Raw genomic sequence first — 23,388 nt, forward strand, 5'->3', positions numbered from 1 at the left:
TTGGACGTGTCCTGTGTAGATCAGTCCTGATTATAGATTAGCCAGGGGGATTTTGAGGTTGTCTATATATACCGTCTGTCCTAGACTATTATCTTCATGCTCAATGTCATTATATAGGTGACTTGTTACTACTTTGGACATATTTATGTTCCTATGTTTACCGTTAATTGAGCACACGTGCTTTTATAATATTGTTCTTGTTGCCCGTAATTGCCAGCACTAATGTACTTTATGTATCTATAATAGGCTTCTGAATGATGGTTTATATATCATACTGAATTGTGTATAGATTGGTGCATTTGATATCGCTCTCTGTACTAGTGGAACTACATTATATCAGCTTCCCTGTTTCCATATAATTGATACATTGAATATTGCCTTTTTTTCATTCAGCATGTTAGCAGCAACATGACTGTCTGCCTTTCATCATTATCTGTATATGTGTATGTCTGTCTAGGGGTGGATAGCGTCACGGAGGGAGTGCCGATGTGGAGGGGGGCGCCAAACCGATTAGCTAGGGTGTCAACCTCCACTGGCAGGCGGGATCTCAGCCCATTTGGGATCTCTAGGGCAAGCCTGCATGTCAATTATCCTACGTTTATCCCACTACCCATATATTGTACATTTTATGCATTTTGTCTTCATATATTGATATGGGTGCTTTTAAATGTAGCTATTAAAGATTATATTTTAAGGGGTTTTCTTTGTTTTGCTTTGGTATTTGGTTAACTAATATACCCCATCTGTTCACCTTGCCTTTGGCATATGTTTTTTTTTCTTTACAAATCTCATCACACTATTGTGTCTTCTCTACATTCTTCATTTCTAGAGGACGTTTCCATTGATATTTTATCTTTTGTCATTGTGTTTTTATGGCGAGAACGTGTTATAATAACCATTTTATCATTTTCATCTCTATCTTCTGTTTTCCAGTTATGTGGCACCCCATATTACATCGCCCCAGAGGTCATCCTGAAAGAAGGCTATGGAAGACCTGTTGACTGGTGGTCAATGGGGATAATCCTACATAAATTTCTCACGGGATCTGTACCATTTGATGGAGATTCTGTAGCTGAGCTTTATGACAGGATTGTCATTGGTAAGTGGAATGATCCGACCATTGCTTTGATCAGTTACATTGGTTTAGGTGTTTACTTTGCTTTACCTTACAGTCCAGTAAAGAGATTTTATTTTCTGTATAACAGGTGACATAATTTGGGATTGTAATTCCGCTCCTACTCCCAATGCACAGAACCTGATTACTGAGCTGCTCAGAACAAATCCTGCAGATAGACTTGGGACAGGTAAGAGATATAATACTATTCATATTAGTATTAATATTCACCTATCACACTTATCACTCATGTCCTTGAGGATCAACACTTCTCTATCAGATTGTCCATTTCTAGTTCTCCACACTATGACTTTCAGTCTTCTTCCTTCATGTTGACTCAGTTATGTCATTAATTCAGATTAAGTTAAACTGTTCAGATGTGAAGCAATCTCTGACAATGTCCACATCACTTTTGTTTTGTTCTTTTTCCAGGAGGATCACTTGAGATCAAGAGTCATCCATTCCTGAGTGACTTAGATTTTAACAACCTTCTAAGTCAGAAGCCAGAGTACATTCCTCAGCTTGCCTCAGATGTGGACAACAGCTTATTTATCGGTAAGTAGAAGAAGACATCATCTAGACTAAGCGGCTGTTTGTCTTGTCTTCCATAAAATGTAATAATCAGTACCCACTAATATTGTGATAAATGACGCCTGTTTTATACTAACAACCTCTAATAATACTTCATTACTTTTGTAGATCACTCTGAAATAGACCATTCGGTCTCAGAGGATGAGGAGGGTACAAGTGTGAACAATGAGAACCTTGACTTCCAAAATTTTACATCTTCTTCTGAAAGGCTTTCTAAAGTAAGTACCGTATGTGCGCAATAAATCCAAAATATGTGCAACAAAAAAGACCTCTAAAAGTAAAAAAAAAGTATTTCATATCTTGTTTTTGTCCATGTTTAGCTCTGTACCATCACTACCAGAAAGATGAATGATGAGGACCAGAAGTCTCCTCCAGAGTGTACGCCAGCAACCAATACAAATATCTCAGAAATGTGAGTAGATTAGGGGGTCATTAATGGGAGTTCCAGGCTGATATATATGCACAACACATAATATAGGACATAAATACCATAATATCAAATTCAGCCTCAATGATTAGCAGTCATTGTGCTTTTGGCTTCAGAAACCGTTGGTGATAATAGCCCATAATTGCAGCCATTCACACGTATTAGAGCTGCCCATACTGTAGGAGAGATGTAGTATTACATGCCAGCCATTATTGCTAGTTGTTTTTCGCTCTGATCCATAGAAGGTAGATTGGAGCATAAAACCTTCCTCACTATGACAGTCATATGTCCTATTAGGCCCTCTAGTCGGTGTTCTTCTAGTGAGACCACCCCTTTTATTCTGCATTGACTTGTGATTTACATGTTTTTCTTAAATCATAGAATGGGAGAGTTGGAAGTTACCTCCTGGGTCTTCTGGTCCGACCCCCTGATTCTTCCTGACAGGCAGAAAGAATCGCTTTCTGAATCTGATAGCGACAATGCTATAAACAGCTTGCCCTCCTCGTCCCCATCATCAGGTATGTATGTACAGCATCAAAAGGTGAATGTTGACTTCAAGGCTCAAATATTTGTTTTTTCTGTATTAGGTCTCCTATGTTGTCCAGGTTTCATGGATCCCAATTATGTTTTCCATGGGCCCATACTGTATTTCTATTTCCTTAATTTTATCCAGGAATTGTTTTCATGGATTCTGTAAAATACGTTTTAGCATCCAGGAACTCACTTCAATATAAGAAGACATTGTCTCCTATAGTAGAATATCGCTCATTAGTGATGCACCACGTGGCGGCACACAGGGCGCTTACTGCTCCATATCAGTGATACATCTAATGCCCCTCAGATTAGGTCATGAACGGTATATAGGACTTATTCTGCCCTATAATAATGTAATGCCAGATTATCAGGACTATAGGGGACAGGACTAGAACAATTCTTCTATATACAGTACACAAAGCAGATCCTATAAGAATATTTCTTTACTGAGTTTTTTTACTTTCTCATCAGAATTTACAACTGAAGAGGAAAGAAAATCTGAAATGAATCTGAGTATAGACCAACAAAACTCAGAAAATGGGAAAAAGGGGAAAAAGAGACGAGGTAAGTGTGAGAATCATCTCCATGTTGTGTGATGTTAGTGATGAGAATAAGTCATGGGGAGCAGATGTCATCTGTCAGTGATGGGATTGTCACATGTATGATGGCTGACAATGACCCCGGACATCTGTGTGAATAAGATTCCTCTGCTGTCCGGCCGGCCACACTGACCGCACAGTAGTATCATGTAATATGGAGTCCCATCACTTACATTGTATTTATTTCTCTTCTCTTAGGTTCCATCTTCCGCCGGATCTTATCATCCTGCCGGCGTGGACTATCCAGGGCTGCTCGCGCATTTGCATGCTGTCGCTGTTGCCCAAGTGTCATCTAAAAGACGGAAAAGCTCCGCATCTAGCGGAGTACAGCCGATCCACCATCACTGCTGGACCTGTAAAGAAGGACCTTCACCATCTACCTGTGGCCTTCTAACTGTAACATCTCTACCCGGACTTGTTTCGGTAATGCCTCTGTCACCAGGCTCCGCTGTATCCAAACTGCTCGCCTGACTTGGCTTTTTTTACTGATCACCTGGTATCTGATCCGGATTTCTTACTGACTATGATTTTGTCTACTGATTCTGTCCCTGATTTTGTTCATCCCTTATCCTTCTACCCTATCCCTAATAAAAAAAAAAAACAACTCCTATATTTATTGAGATTTTCTTATATCTATCAAACTTCACTCTGCATTCTGCTAAGCGATAAAAAATACATATTAACACTTCTGCTTTTAAAAGAATTTTAATTATATATATATATATATATATATATATATATATATATATATATATATATATATATAGATCAGGGCTGGAATGGGATGAAAAATGAAAAAGCACGCCTGTCACACAAACCCCACCATCCCACATACCACATCACCGCCCCCCTCATCCCATTGAGGCACAATGAAAAGTTCAGCACATTTTGCTTTCTTGTTCATGCCCCTCACCACTCCATTATAGGGGATGTTTATTAAGCCACGTGTGAATGGAGCTGCAGTGCGAATGATCGACTACCGCTCCATTCACCCAGAGCTCTTCAGATCCCTGGTTCTCGGAAACAGTGGGGGTTCCGGCTGTTGGACTCCCAGCAATCAGAAAATTATTCCATATCCCAATGATAGAGGACAATTTCCAACCTTCAGATAACCCCTTTAAACAAGTTGTTCAGGATTAATTTTTATTTAACCATAGGATTGTAGACATAGAAAATAATAAACCCATCAGTACTGACCCTCCCCAAAGCCAATGCCACCTCTTCTTCAGCAGAACAGGAGAAGTGGTACTGTGCAATGTATATATACAGAATAATACAGATACTGAGAATTACACCCAGTATACAGGACAAGAGAAGTGGTACTGTGCAGTGTATATATACAGAATAATAGAGATACTGAGAATGACACCCAGTATACAGGACAAGAGAAGTGGCACTGTGCAGTGTATATATACAGAATAATACAGATACTGAGAATTACACCCAGTATACAGGGCAAGAGAAGTAGTACTGTGCAGAGTATATATACAGAATAATACAGATAGTGAGAATTACACCCAGTATACAGGACAAGAGAAGTGGCACTGTGCAGTGTATATATACAGAATAATACAGATACTGAGAATTACACCCAGTGTAATATACAGAATAATACAGATACTGAGAATTACACCCAGTATACAGGACAAGAGAAGTGGTACTGTGCAGCGTATATATACACAGAATAATACAGATACTGAGAATGACACCCAGTATACAGGACAAGAGAAGTGGTACTGTGCAGTGTATATATACAGAATAATACAGATACTGAGAATTACATCCACTATACAGGACAAGAGAAGTGGTACTGTGCAGTGTATATATACAGAATAATACAGATACTGAGAATTACATCCACTATACAGGACAAGAGAAGTGGTACTGTGCAGTGTATATATACAGAATAATACAGATACTGAGAATGACACCCAGTATAATATACAGAATAATACAGATTGTAAGGCAGCGCTAGTCATCATACTGGGGGTTACTCGCTTCGCTGCGTCAATCAATGCACACGTGCAATGTCTTTACATTTTTCTCACAATGTTGCAGTTTATTACATCATAAGCCACAGTTCACCAGGTCCAACTCCGTGGCACGCCGACACACATATCTACAACATTCATGAGACAAGTGGCACACAGGCCCACTTGCTCCAGGTTACAGCCTACGGCAAGGTAATAAATTATCAATGACCATAACACAGTCCATGTAACAAAGTGTACTACCTTTGCCGGTTTAGTTGCTGCAGTCCATTTTAATCCGCCACCACTGTGGCTTTGTGGCTTCCCAGGTAGGGGTCTCCAGCCGTCGTTCCCTCAAAGGCCACTGACATCCACACAGGATCCAGGCTCTGCCTTTCAGGACTCTTCCTCAATAATCCGCCACCACTGTGGCTTTGCGGCTTCCCAGGTAGGGGTCTCCAGCCGTCGTTCCCTCAAAGGCCACTGACATCCACACAGGATCCAGGCTCGACCTTTCAGGTACCAGGCTTCACTCCAAAGCCGCTGCCTTCCAAGGCCACTAGCATCCGCACATTATCCAGTCTTTGCCTTTCAGGCTGCCAGGCTTCACTCGGCCTCACTAGGCCTCTCACAAACGGTGTCCCACACACACGGAGCACAGGCCTCACGCCTCACACCGAACACACCTGTCTCCAATTACCGGGGTTTATATATCCTGTGCACACATACACCCATACTGACAGGACCTTGCTGATGTCACAGTCATGTGATCAGTCAGCTGTGTATATAGGTCCTGTGTGCTGTCCCAGTCATGTGTACAGACCTTTACTGTGCATACAGGACCTGTGTGATGTCACAGTCATGTGACCAGTCAGTTAAAGGGGAAGGTACATGGTCAGGTAAAACACATCCTGGACCATTTACAGTAATGCTAGCAAGCTGCTGCATTACAAGATACTGAGAATTACACCCAGTATACAGGACAAGAGAAGTGGTACTGTGCAGTGTATATATATAGAATAATACAGATACTGAGAATGACACCCAGTATACAGGACAAGAGAAGTGGCACTGTGCAGGGTATATATACAGAATAATACAGATACTGAGAATTACACCCAGTATACAGGACAAGAGAAGTAGTACTGTGCAGAGTATATATACAGAATAATACAGATACTGAGAATGACACCCAGTATACAGGACAAGAGAAGTGGCACTGTGCAGTGTATATATACAGAATAATACAGATACTGAGAATGACACCCAGTATACAGGACAAGAGAAGTGGCACTGTGCAGTGTATATATACAGAATAATACAGATACTGAGAATTACACCCAGTATACAGGACAAGAGAAGTAGTACTGTGCAGAGTATATATACAGAATAATACAGATACTGAGAATGACACCCAGTATACAGGACAAGAGAAGTGGTACTGTGCAGTGTATATATGCAGAATAATACAGATACTGAGAATTACACCCAGCATACAGGACAAGAGAAGTAGTACTGTGCAGAGTATATATACAGAATAATACAGATACTGAGAATGACACCCAGTATACAGGACAAGAGAAGTGGCACTGTGCAGTGTATATATACAGAATAATACAGATACTGAGAATGACACCCAGTATACAGGACAGGAGAAGTAGTACTGTGCAGAGTATATATACAGAATAATACAGATACTGAGAATTACACCCAGTATACAGGACAGGAGAAGTGGTACTGTGCAGTGTATATATACAGAATAATACAGATACTGAGAATGACACCCAGTATACAGGACAGGAGAAGTGGTACTGTGCAGTGTCTATATACAGAATAATACAGATACTGAGAATGACACCCAGTATACAGGACAGGAGAAGTGGTACTGTGCAGTGTATATATACAGAATAATACAGATACTGAGAATTACACCCAGTATACAGGACAGGAGAAGTGGTACTGTGCAGTGTATATATACAGAATAATACAGATACTGAGAATTACACCCAGTATACAGGACAATAGAAGTAGTACTATGCAGAGTATATATACAGAATAATACAGATACTGAGAATGACACCCAGTATAATATACAGAATAATACAGATACTGAGAATTACACCCAGTATACAGGACAAGAGAAGTGGTACTGTGCAGTGTATATATACAGAATAATACAGATACTGAGAATTACATCCACTATACAGGACAAGAGAAGTGGTACTGTGCAGTGTATATCTATATATATAATCGTCTTATCCCGTCTGTCTGTCTGTCTGTCTGTCTGTGTGTCTGTCGGTGTGTCTGTCTGTCCAGGAAATCCCGCGTCGCTCATTGGTCCGGCAGCGGCCAATCAGCGCCGGGGGATTTCTAAAAAAAGATGGCGGCCGTTAGCGGCTCATCTGCGGGACGGAGCTGAGCGGCGATGCAGCCGGGAGATGAGTGCCGCGAGGCGCTCATCTCCCGGCCGGCAACAGCAGAAGGAACCCGACCGCCGGTCCCATCTGCGGGAAGGAGATGCATCCGGGAGATGAGCGGCGCGAGGCGCTCATCTCCCGGCCGGTAGCAGCGGAAGGACCGCCGGCGCCGCTGACCTCCATGCGGAAGGGAGGAACGGGGACCAGCGCTGCGGGTCGGGATACTTCTGCTGCGAGCGCCCGCGATGTCCCGGGTTCTCGCAGCGTAAGTAGCCGCACAGGCAGCGCCGCTCCCCGGTCCTCACCAAGACGATTCGATGATTGGTCGGGGTCTTCGGACCCGACCAATCACTGATCTTAGCGCAAAACTTAAACACCGCTGTGCTGATTGGTCGCCGACGCTGCCCGCGACCAATCACCGATTTGGGCGCCAAATTTAAATATCGTCCGCGACCAATCACCACAGCGGTGTTTAAATGTGGAGCCAAGATCGGTGATTGGTCGCGGCCGATATTTAAATTTGGCGCCCAAATCGGTGATTGGTCGCGGCCGATATTTAAATTTGGCGCCCAAATCGGTGATTGGTCGCGGTCAGCGTCCGCGACCAATCAGCACAATAGTGTTTAACTTTGGCGCCAAGATCAGTCATTGGTCGCGGGCCAAGACAGCGACCAATCACCGATTTGTGCGGCAATTTTAAATAGCGTCCGCGACCAATTGGATGTCAGCGCCGCTGCTTGTGCGGATACTTCCGCTACAAGAACCCGGGACATGAGCGGGCGCTCGCAGCAGAAGTATCCAGATTTGCAGCGCCGCTCCCCGGTCCTCCCTTCACACCCTAGCCACTGATGTCCCCACTGTATCCGCATGGTGTTACAAAGGTCCGGAAATTTGTGTTAAAAATCGCTGATTGGTCGCTGGCGCTGCCCGCGACCAATCACCTATTTGGGCGCCAAATTTAAATATCGGCCGCGACCAATCAGCACAGCGGTGTTTAAATGTGGAGCCAAGATCGGTGATTGGTCGTGGCCGATATTTAAATTTGGCGCCCAAATCGGTGATTGGTCGCGGGCAGTGCCAGCGACCAATCAGCGATTTTTAACACAAATGTCCGGACCTTTGTAACACCATGCGGATACTGTGGGGACATCAGCGGCTAGGGTGTGAAGGGAGGACCGGGGAGCGGCGCTGCGGGTCGGGATACTTCTTCTGCCAGCGCCCGCTCATGTCCCGGGTTATCGGAGCGGAACTATCCGCACAGGCAGCGCCGCTGACATCCATGCGGCTATGGTGTGAAGGGAGGACGGGGGAGCGGCGCTGACATCCAATTGGTCGCCGACGCTATTTAAAAGTGCCGCACAAATCGGTGATTGGTCGCGGTCTTGTCCCACGACCAATCACGGATCTTGCCGCAAAAGTTAAACACTACGGTGCTGATTGGTCGCGGATGCTGCCCGCGACCAATCACCGATTTGGGCGCCACATTCAAATATCGGCCGCGACAAATCACCGATCTTGGCTCCACACCGCTGTGCGGATTGGTCGCGGACGCTATTTAAATGTGGCGCCAAAATCGGTGATTGGTCGTGCCCAGCGTCGGCGACCAATCAGCACAGCGGTGTTTAAATATGGAGCCAAGATCGGTGATTGGTCGCGGCCGATATTTAAATTTGGCGCCCAAATCGGTGATTGGTCGCGGGCAGCGTCCGCGACCAATCAGCACAGTACTGTTTAACTTTGGCCGCAAGATCAGTGATTGGTCGCGGGCCAAGTCAGCGACCAATCACCGATTTGTGCGGCACATTTAAATAGCTGCCGCGACCAATTGGATGTCAGCGCCGCTCCCCGGTCCTCCCTTCACGCCCTAGCCGCATGGATGTCAGCGCCGCTGCCTGTGCGGATACTTCCGCTCCGAGAACCCGGGACATGAGCGGGCGCTCGGAGCAGAAGTATCCCGACCTGCAGCGCCGCTCCCCGGTCCTCCCTTCACACCCTAGCCGCTGATGTCCCCACAGTATCCGCATGGTGTTACAAAGGTCTGGACATTTGTGTTAAAAATCGCTGATTGGTCGCTGTCGCTGCCCGCGACCAATCACCGATTTGGGCGCCAAATTTAAATATCGGCCGCGACCAATCACCGATCTTGGCTCCACATTTAAACACCGCTGTACTGATTGGTCGCGGACGCTATTTAAATGTGCCGCCAAAATCGGTGATTGGTCGCGCACAGCGTCGGCGACCAATCAGCACAGAGGTGTTTGAATTTGCCGCCAAGATCGGTGATTGGTCGCGGCCAGCGCCAACGACCAATCAGCGATTTTTAACACAAATGTCCGGACCTTTGTAACACCATGCGGATACTGTGGGGACATCAGCGGCTAGGGTGTGAAGGGAGGACCGGGGAGCGGCGCTGCGGGTCGGGACACTTCTGCTGCGAGCGCCCTCTCATGTCCCGGGTTCTTGCAGCGGAACTATCCGCACAGACAGCGGCGCTGACATCCATGCGGCTAGGGTGTGAAGGGAGGACCGGGGAGCGGCGCTGACATCCAATTGGTTGCGGCCGCTATTTAAATTTAAATGTGGCGCCAAAATCGGTGATTGGTCGCGCCCAGCGTCGGCGACCAATCAGCACAGCGGTGTTTAAATGTGGAGCCAAGATCGGTGATTGGTCGCGGCCGATATTTAAATTTGGCGCCCAAATCGGTGATTGGTCGCGAGCAGCGCCAGCGACCAATCAGCGATTTTTAACACAAATGTCCGGACCTTTGTAACACCATGCGGATACTGTGGGGACATCAGCGGCTAGGGTGTGAAGGGAGGACCGGGGAGCGGAGCTGCGGGTCGGGATACTTCTGCTCCGAGCGCCCGCTCATGTCCCGGGTTCTCGCAGCGGAAGTAGCCGCACAGGCAGCGGCGCTCCCCGGTCCTCACTAATACGATTCCGCTCCCCGCTCCTCCCCAATACGATTCGCTGATTGGTCGCGCTCTCCACACCCGACCAATCAGTGATCTTGGCGCTAAAGTTAAACACCGCTCTGCTGATTGGTCACGGCCGCTGCCCGCAACCAATCACCGATTTGGGCGCCACATTTAAATACTGCTGTGCTGATTGGACGCGGACGCCGGACGCGTCCAATCAGCGAGATTGGCGCCAAGTTTAAACAATGCTCTGCTGATTGGTTGCGGACTCCAGCCGCGACCAATCAACGAGATTGGCGCCAAATTTAAGCAACGCTCTGCCGATTGATCGCGGTCGCTGGCCGAGATCAATCAGCAGTATTGGCGCAAAATTTAAACACCGCTCTGCTGATTGGTCGCGGTTGTCGGCCGTGACCAGTCAGCAGTATTGGCGCCAAATTTAAACCTCACTCTGCTGATTGGTCGCAACCACCGGCCTCGACCAATCTGCGTTTTTTGTGCCAAATTTAAACAACGCTCTGCTGATTGGTCGCGGTCGCCGGCCGCGACCCATCAGCATTATTGGTGCCAAATTTAAACCCTGCTCTGCTGATTGGTCGCGGCCGCCAGCCGCGAACAATCAGCGAGATTGGCGCAAAATTTAAACACCGCTCTGCTGATTGGTCGCGGTTGTCGGCCGTGACCAATCAGCAGTATTGGCGCCAAATGTAAACCTCACTCTGCTGATTGGTCGCAACCACCGGCCGCGACCAATCAGCACTATTGTCGTCAAATTTAAACACCTCTTTGCTGATTGGTCGCGGTCGCGACTAATCAGCGATTTTGGTGCCAAATTTAAACACCGCACTGCTGATTGGTCGCGGCCGCCGAACGCGACCAATCAGCGATTTTGGCCCCAAATTTAAACACAGCTCTGCTGATTGCACCCGGTCAGCCGCATACCTATTCTAGAATACCTGATGCATTAGAATCGGGCCATCATCTAGTCTATATATATAATCGTCTTATCCCGTCTGTCTGTCTGTGTGTCTGTGTGTCTATGTGTCTGTCTGTCCAGGAAATCCCGCGTCGCTCATTGGTCCGGCAGCAGCCAATCAGCACCGCGGGATTTCTGAAAAAAGATGGCGGCCGTTAGCGGCTCATCTGCGGGACGGAGCTGAGCGGCGATGCAGCCGGGAGATGAGCGCCGCGAGGCGCTCATCTCCCGGCCGGCAACAGCAGAAGGAACCCGACCGCCGGACCCATCTGCGGGACGGAGATGCAGCCGGGAGATGAGCGGCGCGAGGCGCTCATCTCCCGGCCGGTAGCAGCGGAAGGACCGCCGGCGTCGCTGACCTCCATGCGGAAGAGAGGACCGGGCAGCGGCGCTGCAGGTCGGGATACTTCTCCTGCGAGCGCCCGCTCATGTCCCGGGTTCTCGCAGCGGAAGTAACCGCACAGGCAGCGCCGCTCCCCGGTCCTCACCAAGACGATTCGATGATTGGTCGCGGTCTTCGGACCCGACCAATCACCGATCTTGGCTCCAGATTTAAATACCGCTGTGCTGATTGGTCGCCGACGCTGCCCGCGACCAATCACCGATTTGGGCGCAACATTTAAATATCGGCCGCGACCAATCAGCACAGCGGTGTTTAAATCTGGAGCCAAGATCGGTGATTGGTCGCGGCCGATATTTAAATTTGGCGCCCAAATGGATGATTGGTCGCAGGCAGCGTCCGCGACCAATGAGCACAGTAGTGGTTAACTTTAGCCGCAAGATCAGTGATTGGTCGCGGGCCAAGACCGCGCCCAATCACCGATTTGTGCGGCACATTTAAATAGCGGCCGCGACCAATTGGATGTCAGCGCCGCTCCCCAGTCCTCCCTTCACACCCTAGCCGCATGAATGTCAGCGGCGCTGCCTGTGCGGATACTTCCGCTGCGAGAACCCGGGACATGAGAGGGCGCTCGCAGCAGAAGTATCCCTACCCGCAGCGCCGCTCCCCGGTCCTCCCTTCACACCCTAGCCGCTGATGTCCCCACAGTATCCGCATGGTGTTACAAAGATCCGGACATTTGTGTTAAAAATCGCTGATTGGTCGCCGGCAGTGCCCGCGACCAATCACCGATTTGGGCGCCAAATTTAAATATCGGCCGCGACCAATCACCGAACTTGGCTCCACATTTAAACACCGCTGTACTGATTGGTCGCGGCCGATATTTAAATTTGGCGCCCAAATCGGTGATTGGTCGCGGGCAGCGGCCGCGACCAATCAGCAGAGCGGTGTTTAACTTTAGCGCCAAGATCACTGATTGGTTGCGTGCGGAGAGCGCAACCAATCAGCGAATCATATTGGTGAGGAGCGGGGAGCGGAATCGTATTAGTGAGGACCGGGGAGCGCCGCTGCCTGTGCGGCTACTTCCGCTGTGAGAACCCGGGACATGAGCGACTGCTCGCAGCAGAAGTATCCCGACCCGCAGCGCCGCTCCCCGGTCCTCCCTTCACACCCTAACCGCTGATCTCCCCACAGTATGCGCATGGTGTTACAAAGATCCGGACATTTGTGTTAAAAATCGCTGATTGGTCGCTGGCGCTGCCCGCGACCAATCACTGATTTGGGCGCCAATTTTAAATATCGGCCGCGACCAATCAGCACAGCGGTGTTTAAATCTGGAGCCAAGATTGGTGATTGGTCGCGTCCGATATTTAAATTTGGCGCCCAAATTGGTGATTGGTCGCGGGCAGCGCCAGCGACCAATCAGCGATTTTAACACAAATGCCGCGACCAATCAGCAGTATTGTCGCCAAATTTAAACACCTCTTTGCTGATTGGTCGCGGTCGCGACTAATCAGCGATTTTGGTGCCAAATTTAATCACGCTCTCCATTCCTCACTAACACGGTTCGCTGATTGGTCGCGGCCGCCGCCCGCGACCAATCAGCGATTTTGGCGCCAAATTCAAACACCGTTCTGCTGATTGGTCGCGGCCGCCATCCGCGACTAATCAGCGAGATTGGCGCCAAATTTAAACAACGCTCTGCTGATTGGTCGAGGCCGGCGACCGCGACCAATCAGCAGAGCGATGCAGAGCGGGGTTTAAATTTGGCCCCAAAGTCGCTGATTAGTCGCGTATGACGACCACGACCAATCAACAGAGCGTTGTTTAAATTTTGCGCCAAAATCGCTGATTGGTCGCGGCCGTCAGACGCGACTAATCAGCGACTTTGGGGCCAAATTTAAACCCCGCGCTGCATCGCTTTGCTGATTGGTCGCGGTCGGCGGCCGCGACCAATCAGCAGTATTGGCGCCAAATTTAAACACCGCTCTGCTGATTGGTCGCGACTAATCAGCGATTTTGGTGCCAAATTTAAACACGCTCTCCAGTCCTCACTAACACGGTTCGCAGATAGGTCGCGGCCGCCGTCCGCGACCAATCACCGATATTGCCGCCAAATTTAAACACCGCTTTGCTGATTGGTCGCGGTTGCCGAACGCGACCAATCAGCGATTTGGGCGCCAAATTTAAACGCCGCTCTGCTAATTGCGCCCCGTCGGCCGCATACCTATTCTAGAATACCCGATGCGTTCGAATCGGGCCACCATCTAGTATACAGAATAATACAGATACTGAGAATTACACCCAGTATACAGGACAAGAGAACTGGTACTGTGCAGTGTATATATACAGAATAATACAGATACTGAGAATGACACCCAGTATAATATATAGAATAATACAGATACTGAGAATTACACCCAGTATAAAATACAGAATAATACAGATACTGAGAATTACACCCAGTATACAGGACAAGAGAAGTGGTACTGTGCAGTGTATATATACAGAATAATACAAATACTGAGAATTACATCCACGATTCAGGACAGGAGAAGTGGTACTGTGCAGTGTATATATACAGAATAATACAGATACTGAGAATTACATCCACTATACAGGACAAGAGAAGTGGTACTGTGCAGTGTATATATACAGAATAATACAGATACTGAGAATGACACCCAGTATACAGGACAAGAGAAGTGGTACTGTGCAGTGTATATATACAGAATAATACAGATACTGAGAATTACATCCACTATACAGGACAGGAGAAGTGGTACTGTGCAGTGTATATATACAGAATAATACAGATACTGAGAATTACATCCACTATTCAGGACAGGAGAAGTGGTACTGTGCAGTGTATATATACAGAATAATACAGATACTGAGAATTACATCCACTATACAGGACAAGAGAAGTGGTACTGTGCAGTGTATATGACGCGCCCCTGGGCCTGTGTCGCGCTGCGTTGCGCACGCGTGAGCTTACCCGGAGCCGGATCTGTTGAGGGTTGTAGTCTCGTGGCGGTGACCCGGTCCGTGCCCAGGGAGTCAAACTGGACGGCAGTCTGTTAGCGGTAAATGGTTGATGACTACGCCACCCGTTGAGTGCAGCCAGGGAGCTGCTGCTGCAGGGCAGACCGCTGAGGCCGGTGGTAGGATTGTGCAGCGTGATAGTATAACCCCCAACGGGAGGGGTATGGCCTCAGGGCAGCCGACGTGGATGATGGGGGTAGCAGGAACCACTCAGAGACGGTGCGGTGTAGTTCAGGGTCTTTACTGGTAACAACGATAGACCCTCCCGGAGTACTTGCTAGCAAACGGGGCCTGGTCAGTCTTTGAGCAGATGAGATCTCCCCTGGCCAGGCGTAGTTGTAGGCCTCCCAAACTGACTGTACTCTTCTGGCTACCTTGCTAGAAGCTGATGTAAGTAGCCCACGTCCCTGAGTGTACCGTGTGGTGCTCACCCGTATGGCCGGTGACTCGGGGCCTTCTAATGGCTTCCGCTCCACGATGGCGGTGCTGGTCCCACGCGTGTGACCGTGCCTTCGGGCTTCTGGGCCAGAGGACCTGAAATCCCCTGCCTGACGGATTCTGCTGCTGGGTAGGAGTTAGTCCCCACAGCCTCGGACTCCGGGTCCGGTAAAGAATCTTCTTAGTCAGGGCGAGCTCTGCAGCTGCCAGCCCCTGACTCCTTGTAACTCTGCTGTTTCCTATGCTGCTTCTTGTCTCCACTCTCCTTGTCTGACTAACCCTGCCTCAGCCCAGGGTTTATACATGGGAAGTTCTTCCCCTCCCAAGACTGGGCAGGAGGTGTGGCATGCACAGGATCCCTGACCAAAGGACCTCCCACCTGCTCTCAGACGTAATATCTCTATCACTGTGGCAACCAGACCCCTGGGGTGTCACATTCCCCCCTAGTGAAATTTAGTACTCCGGGACTAAACACTTTTTTTTTTTTTTTAGAAAAATATACCAAGGTATAACAATAACAATAAAATACAATAAGGAAACACAATAAGATGGTCACGGCATATCCGCAACCGGGTGTAGTCTTTGAAGAAAAGCAAAGGTGTCCATTTCACCAACACAGGGAGACGTAACCAGGTAGGGGTCTGTCCTACCCCGAGTCCTTAACAGTCTCTAGTCCATCCTGGGTTACGCTCCAACTATATACAAGGATTCCCGGTAAATCCACCAAGGTTTCCTAAAAACAACTGGAAACACAAAATTATACACAAGCAACAATACACAAATAAACATAAATAAAACTATTTTTACACTTCAAATTCTCCAGCGTGCGGGTAACTGGCCTCTAGTGGACCTAGTGGACCTACGGAGCTGACTGTCTGGCCCTGAACTACAGGGTGTAGGAGCTGTCAAGGGTAAACTGGGCAGCTGTCTACCGGCTCTTTGTCTCACTAGGGGTACGGCAGGCTCACTATAAGCAGAGGGTTGATTCTCCTGTTCTACTTGTGTGGAGTCTTCTGCCTCCTGGACCGGCTGTTTTTCCAGCTCTACCCGTTGCTCCGTAGGTTCTTGGGATGATGGTTGGAGGAAGGTGAGTACGGGTACCACAACTGCACCATTGACTTGAGTCCAAGACCGAGGGAAGTCCCCGAGCACGGTACTAACCATATCTTCCCTTTCTCCCACGGGTCGATGGTCTTCTTGTTCCTCTTCAGGGTTCCTCAGTTGTTCGGGACACTTCTTCAGGTGGTCCCGGGATACAATGGCTGTGGTTTCCCCTCCGTCTTTACTGATGGTACAGACCTTCGGGTTCTCGTGGCTTGAGGGCAGTACGGTGTACGGGTCCTTCTCCCACTGGTCGTCCAACTTGTGGAGCCGTCTCTTCCTCTTCAAGACCTGCTCTCCGGGTACCAGGGGAACAGCGGGAGCATACTGGTTGTAAGTTTTCTCTTGTCTTTCCCTAGCCTGACAGAGACTTCGCTCCACGCTCTCCTGTACTCTCCGGTACTGCTGCTGCCTCTCTGTGTCCCAGTCTGTTTCTGGTGAAGTGTCCTCGGGGGTCAGGACTCCCATTTCCAGGTCAACAGGTAACTTACCAGGTCTTGCCCTCATTAGGTAAGCCGGGGTACAGTTGGTGGAACCTACCGGGATGTGGTTGTATAGGTCCACCAGATCGGGCAACTTTTCAGGCCACAGACTGCGTTCTTCCAGGGGCAACGTTTTAAGAAGATCCATTACCACCTGGTTCATTTTTTCACAAAGTCCATTAGTCTGCGGATGGTAGGGTGTCGTCCTTATCTTCCGGCAGCCATACAGATTGCAGAATTCCTGAAAGACCTCCGCTTCAAAGGCAGGTCCCTGGTCCGTCAGCACTTGGTCCGGGTACCCGTGTGGACGGCAGAAGTGCTGCTGGAAGGCTCTAGCTGCTGTTTGAGCCGTTAAGTCCTTGACGGGGACGACAACCAAGAACCGGGAGTAATGATCCACGATGGTTAACGCGTAGACGTAGCCACTTCTGCTTGGGGTCAGTTTTACATGATCCAAGGCTACCAGTTCCAACGGTTGCCGGGTGACGATGGACTGCAGGGGAGTCTTCTGGCTGGCCCGGTCCTTCCTTCTCAGATTGCACGGGCCACAGTCTCTGCACCACTTCTCGATGGTTCCCCTCATGCCTACCCAGTGGAACCGCTCGCGCAGCAGGAACTCCAGCTTTTTCCACCCGAAGTGTCCAGCTCCGTCGTGGTATGCCTCCATCACCATGGCTGCGTCTCTTCGTGGCACCACTACTTGCCAGAGTAGTTCATGCGTCCGGGAGTTGACCATTCTGCGGCACAACTTCCCCTTGTAAAGGAATAGTCGACTCTTCTCCGCCCATAGTTGTTTGGCTTCCTCCGGAGCGTCTGGTTCAAGGCGAGCCTCCGGCCGAGTCAGCATCTCCTTCACCAGTCGGACGGCAGGGTCGCTGTCTTGCGTTTCCGCCCAGTTGTAGTGGGGTAAGGGGTTCAACGTAGCAGCCTGCTTACCCCTTACCCGGTGGGAATACTGGATAGTCCCATGACGGTGGAACGCAGGGAGTTCAACTTCTTCCAGTCCCTCCGGATCTTCTCCTTCGTCCGGCAGGTTGGGCATCCTGGACAGGGCGTCCGCGTTAGTATTGGAGCGTCCTGCCCGGTATTTGATTGTGAACTCGTAGTTGGACAGACGGGCCATCCACCTCTGCTCCAGGGCACCGAGTCTTGCCGTGTCCAGGTGTGTCAACGGGTTGTTATCCGTGTATACGGTGAACCGGGAAGAAGCGAGGTAATGCCTAAAGCGCTCGGTGACTGCCCATACCACGGCCAGGAACTCTAGCTTAAATGAGCTGTAATTTTCGGGGTTCCTTTCGGTGGGTCGCAGTTTTCGGCTGGCATAGGAGATTACTCGTTCTCTCCCCTGCTGAATCTGGGACAGTACGGCTCCTAGCCCGATGTTACTGGCGTCGGTGTAGAGGATAAAGGGCTGACTATAATCCGGGTACGCCAGGATTTCGTCCCCCGTGAGGGCCATCTTCAGCTGGCGGAAGGACTCTTCTTCCAGCTCCTCCCATTTGAAGGGCGGCTTCTGGTTCTTGGCCTTCCGGGACTGGCCTATCAGGAGGTCCTGCATAGGTGCTGCCTTTTTGGTGAAACCGGGAATAAACCTTCGGTAGTAGCCTACCAACCCGAGGAACTGCCGCACTTCTTTTACGCTGGAGGGGCTTGGCCATCCCTTAATTGCGGTGATCTTATCAGGGTCGGGAGCCACTCCGTCAGCGCTCACCACGTGTCCCAGGTACTGCACCTTTGGTTTCAGGAGGTGACACTTGGAGGGTTTCACCTTTAGGCCGTAACTCGCCAGAGCCTCGAACACTTCCGCCAGGTGTTTCAGGTGGTCCTCATACGTCTTGGAATATACGATGACATCGTCCAGGTACAACAGGACCGTCTCGAAGTTTCTGTGGCCCAGACAACACTCCATTAGGCGTTGGAAGGTTCCTGGTGCGTTGCAGAGTCCGAACGGCATGCAGGTGAACTCGCTAAGTCCCATCGGGGTGGTGAATGCGGTCTTCTCCCGGTCCGCCTCTGCTACAGGAACCTGCCAGTACCCGCTAGTGAGATCCAAGGTAGAGAAGAAGTTAGCAGATCTTAAAGCAGCCAATGACTCCTCTATCCTTGGTAAGGGGTACGCATCCTTGTGTGTGATACGGTTGATTTTCCGGTAATCTACACACATCCTCATAGTGTTGTCTTTCTTTTTGACTAAAACTAATGGGGCTGCCCAGGGGCTACAACTATCCCGGATTACCCCAGCCTCCTTCATGTCTCTAAGCATCCCCTTGGCGTGTTGGTAATGTGCAGGGGGTACGGGTCGATACCTCTCTTTTATGGGAGGATGATCTCCCGTGGGGATGCGATGTTCTACCCCCTTGACTCGCCCGAAGTCTAACGGGTGTTTACTAAACACTCTCTCATACTCTTGAACCACCCGATAGACTCCTTGTTTCTGATGTGAGGGAGTGGAGTCAGTACCCAGATGTAGTTGCTGACACCAGTCCTCCATGTCTTTCTTAGAGCCGTTACCTTCCTCCGGGTGAGATGGAGGCAAGGGTTCCACAGATTGTATAGAATTTTGATTAGTGGTATATAATTTGGCTAGCGTGGCATACCGGGGCAGGTACACTTCCCTCTCCCCGATATTTATTATGCGAACGGGCACCCTCCCATGGCGTACATTGACCACCCCCCGTGCTGTCAAAATGGTGGGCCTACTGTCTGAGTAAACTGGTTCTACCATTGCCTGGTAATCTCTACCTCTCAGACCAATAGCTGCCCGGCACCAAATCATCATTTCACTTTTTGGGGGCATGGCAATAGGAAAAGGGTCACACATTCTTACGCTACCAATCTCACCGCCGGAGAGTTCCACTTGTTGCCGTTGCATCAGTGCCCGGATCTCTTTCTGGAGCACCCGCTGCTCGCCGGAGCTGGCATTCTTGGCAACCTGCTGTAAAAGGAAAATCACCTCTGCAAGACAATTTTCAATTACATTAGTTCCTAGAGTTATTTTTGGGTGACTCTCATGTTTGTCAATATCTACAATGATCAGTCCCTGTGCGGCCAGTTCGACTCTACCAATTTTGATGGTCACCTCTTTAAATCCGATCTGTGGCACGGGCTGACCATTGCTGGCGATGATACTCAAGTCGTCGTCAGGGTAGCGGGTAATATCCGAGTCATTCCAGTACTGCTTGAAGAGCACGTACGGGATGGTGGTGACCTGTGACCCGGTGTCCAGTAGGGCACTCATGGGAATGCCATCCAGTACCACAGGCAAGACTGGACGTCCTCCCACATATCTGTCGCGCCAGTTCGATGGGCCTGGTGATCTTTTTCCTGGGGGTTGGCCCTCTACCCCAGGTTGTGCCCGTTTAAAGAACAGTACCTTGCCATATGTCCGGGTTGATTGCAGCGGCGGCAGATGGGTCGTCCGTCCTCACTGTATCGGTCACTGGGTCTTCCTCTGGCCGGTGGGGTCCTCCTTGGTCGACGCCACGGGATGTCCTCCGGTCCGGATGCCAGCTGGATCTTCCCTGGGGTGGAAGCCTGTAAAGACTGCACAGTTCGGGTTAGCGCAGCAACGCTCTTAGCTAGCTCTTGGACCTGATGGTGTAGGTCTGGAGCCGGGTCATTGTCCAAAGCCTGCGCATCAGCTCCCACAGGCCCTGCTGACAAGGGCGCCGCCTCCTGGTAGTAAGTGGTAGTGGGGCGTCTGTGGGTCACAACGCCACCTGGTGCCGGTTCTCGGAGCACCCGGATGGCTCTGTCTTTGAACTGTGCAAAGTCCAGATGGGGATCCTGTAAGGCCATTGCCCGCAACTGGGTTCGGTGGGCATTGCAATATAAACCCTCTATAAATTGTTCAGTCAACAGCCTGTCCTCGTTTCCCACCCCATCAGGGTCGGTCTGCTTTATGGCCCTCAGGGCCTCTTGTAGGTTTAGTGCATAGTCCCTTATACTCTCATGCGCTCGCTGCTTGCACCCGTAGAATCTAAGCTTAATCTCGGCTGAGGTGCGGGTATCAAAGGTGTCCTTCAGCCGGGTTAGTATCCCTGCGACAGTCTTCCTCCCAGGTGGCCAGGATTTTACTTCCCTTTTGGCTGCCCCGGTTAGTTGGGCCACCAGGATGCTCACTTTTTGCTCTTCTGTGAGGGGGTACACCTGGAAGAGGCTATCCAGCTTTTCTCTAAAGTCATGCAGGGTATGTGACTCCCCTGAGTACTGGGGTAGCCAAGCTGCTCCCGGGATATAGGGCATGGTGAAGGGCATAACTGCAGCAGCGGTAGCGCTGGCGGGGGTTGAGGCAGTGAAGCTCTCCTCCGTATCCGACATCTTCCTCCCCCCTAGTGGACCGTGGCCTACCTTGCGATGATCCTCTTCCGTAGGCCGCGGCTCCGCAGTGGATCGTCAGGGTTGAGGACCTTCCGTCGCGCTCCTGTGACGTCGGCGTCTGCTGGGCTCCTTCCAGGACCTTACGCAACGTCCGGACGTGAGGCGGGGCTTCAGTTCTCGCGCGCTTTCGGAGTCCACGCCCCTCTTCTTCCCGCGCGGCGTCCTCAAGATGGCGTCCAACGGCGGGAAAACTCCACGGATGGCGGGAAGAAGGCCGAAGATGGCGCCGGATGGCGGGAAACTTCACCGATGGCGGGAAGAAGGTAGAAGATGGCGCCGGATGGCGGGAAACCTCCACGGATAGCGGGAATCTTCACCACTGGTAAGTTTGAACAGTCTTTGCTTTTCAGGCACGCAGTACCCGGTGGTTGCGGGCACGAAATCCTGCCGACTACGCCAAAGTTGACGCGCCCCTGGGCCTGTGTCGCGCTGCGTTGCGCACGCGTGAGCTTACCCGGAGCCGGATCTGTTGAGGGTTGTAGTCTCGTGGCGGTGACCCGGTCCGTGCCCAGGGAGTCAAACTGGACGGCAGTCTGTTAGCGGTAAATGGTTGATGACTACGCCACCCGTTGAGTGCAGCCAGGGAGCTGCTGCTGCAGGGCAGACCGCTGAGGCCGGTGGTAGGATTGTGCAGCGTGATAGTATAACCCCCAACGGGAGGGGTATGGCCTCAGGGCAGCCGACGTGGATGATGGGGGTAGCAGGAACCACTCAGAGACGGTGCGGTGTAGTTCAGGGTCTTTACTGGTAACAACGATAGACCCTCCCGGAGTACTTGCTAGCAAACGGGGCCTGGTCAGTCTTTGAGCAGATGAGATCTCCCCTGGCCAGGCGTAGTTGTAGGCCTCCCAAACTGACTGTACTCTTCTGGCTACCTTGCTAGAAGCTGATGTAAGTAGCCCACGTCCCTGAGTGTACCGTGTGGTGCTCACCCGTATGGCCGGTGACTCGGGGCCTTCTAATGGCTTCCGCTCCACGATGGCGGTGCTGGTCCCACGCGTGTGACCGTGCCTTCGGGCTTCTGGGCCAGAGGACCTGAAATCCCCTGCCTGACGGATTCTGCTGCTGGGTAGGAGTTAGTCCCCACAGCCTCGGACTCCGGGTCCGGTAAAGAATCTTCTTAGTCAGGGCGAGCTCTGCAGCTGCCAGCCCCTGACTCCTTGTAACTCTGCTGTTTCCTATGCTGCTTCTTGTCTCCACTCTCCTTGTCTGACTAACCCTGCCTCAGCCCAGGGTTTATACATGGGAAGTTCTTCCCCTCCCAAGACTGGGCAGGAGGTGTGGCATGCACAGGATCCCTGACCAAAGGACCTCCCACCTGCTCTCAGACGTAATATCTCTATCACTGTGGCAACCAGACCCCTGGGGTGTCACATATATATACAGAATAATGCAAATACTGAGAATTACATCCACAATTCAGGACAGGAGAAGTGGTACTGTGCAGTGTTTATATACAGAATAATACAGATACTGAGAATTACATCCACTATACAGGACAAGAGAAGTGGTACTGTGCAGTGTATATATACAGAATAATACAGATACTGAGAATTACATCCACTATACAGGACAAGAGAAGTGGTACTGTGCAGTGTATATATACAGAATAATACAGATACTGAGAATGACACCCAGTATAATATACAGAATAATACAGATACTGAGAATTACACCCAGTATAATATACAGAATAATATTGACGCGCCCCTGGGCCTACTTGGTGTAGCGTTGCGCACGCGGGGACTACCTGGAGCCGGGCCTGTTGGGGGTAGTAGTCTCGTGGCGGTGACCCGGTCCGTGCCCAGGGAGTCAAACTGTGTGGCTGAGTATTAGCAGTAGATGTTGGAGGACTACGCCACCCGTTGAACGCAGCTATGGAGCTGCCGCTTCAGGGCAGACCGCTGAGGCCGGTGGAAGGATTGTGCAGCGTGGATGGTATAACCCCCAACGGGAGGGGTATGGCCTCAGGGCAGCCGACGTGGATGAAGGGGGTAGCAGGAACCACTCAGAGACGGTGCGGTGTAGTTTTGGGTCTTTACTGGTGACAAGGTA

The 23,388-nt window shown here is 50.1% G+C and overlaps 1 protein-coding gene across 1 annotated transcript in view; it reads left to right on the top strand.

Annotated features, from left to right (window-relative positions):
- Positions 1 to 23,388, top strand: part of LOC141217363 (microtubule-associated serine/threonine-protein kinase 3-like) — a 44,462-nt gene that overhangs the window by 2,495 nt on the left and 18,579 nt on the right. Inside the window, exons 2-8 of the mRNA XM_073665789.1 lie at positions 934 to 1,099; positions 1,206 to 1,304; positions 1,547 to 1,669; positions 1,814 to 1,923; positions 2,026 to 2,117; positions 2,514 to 2,650; positions 3,138 to 3,230. Coding sequence (XP_073521890.1) covers positions 934 to 1,099; positions 1,206 to 1,304; positions 1,547 to 1,669; positions 1,814 to 1,923; positions 2,026 to 2,117; positions 2,514 to 2,650; positions 3,138 to 3,230 — 820 coding nt within the window. The remainder of the gene's footprint in view (positions 1 to 933; positions 1,100 to 1,205; positions 1,305 to 1,546; positions 1,670 to 1,813; positions 1,924 to 2,025; positions 2,118 to 2,513; positions 2,651 to 3,137; positions 3,231 to 23,388) is intronic.

Source organism: Phyllobates terribilis, unplaced genomic scaffold (genome assembly GCF_046119375.1).
Source record: "Phyllobates terribilis strain yellow unplaced genomic scaffold, ASM4611937v1 Scaffold_239__1_contigs__length_3013552, whole genome shotgun sequence".
NCBI lineage: Eukaryota > Metazoa > Chordata > Amphibia > Anura > Dendrobatidae > Phyllobates > Phyllobates terribilis.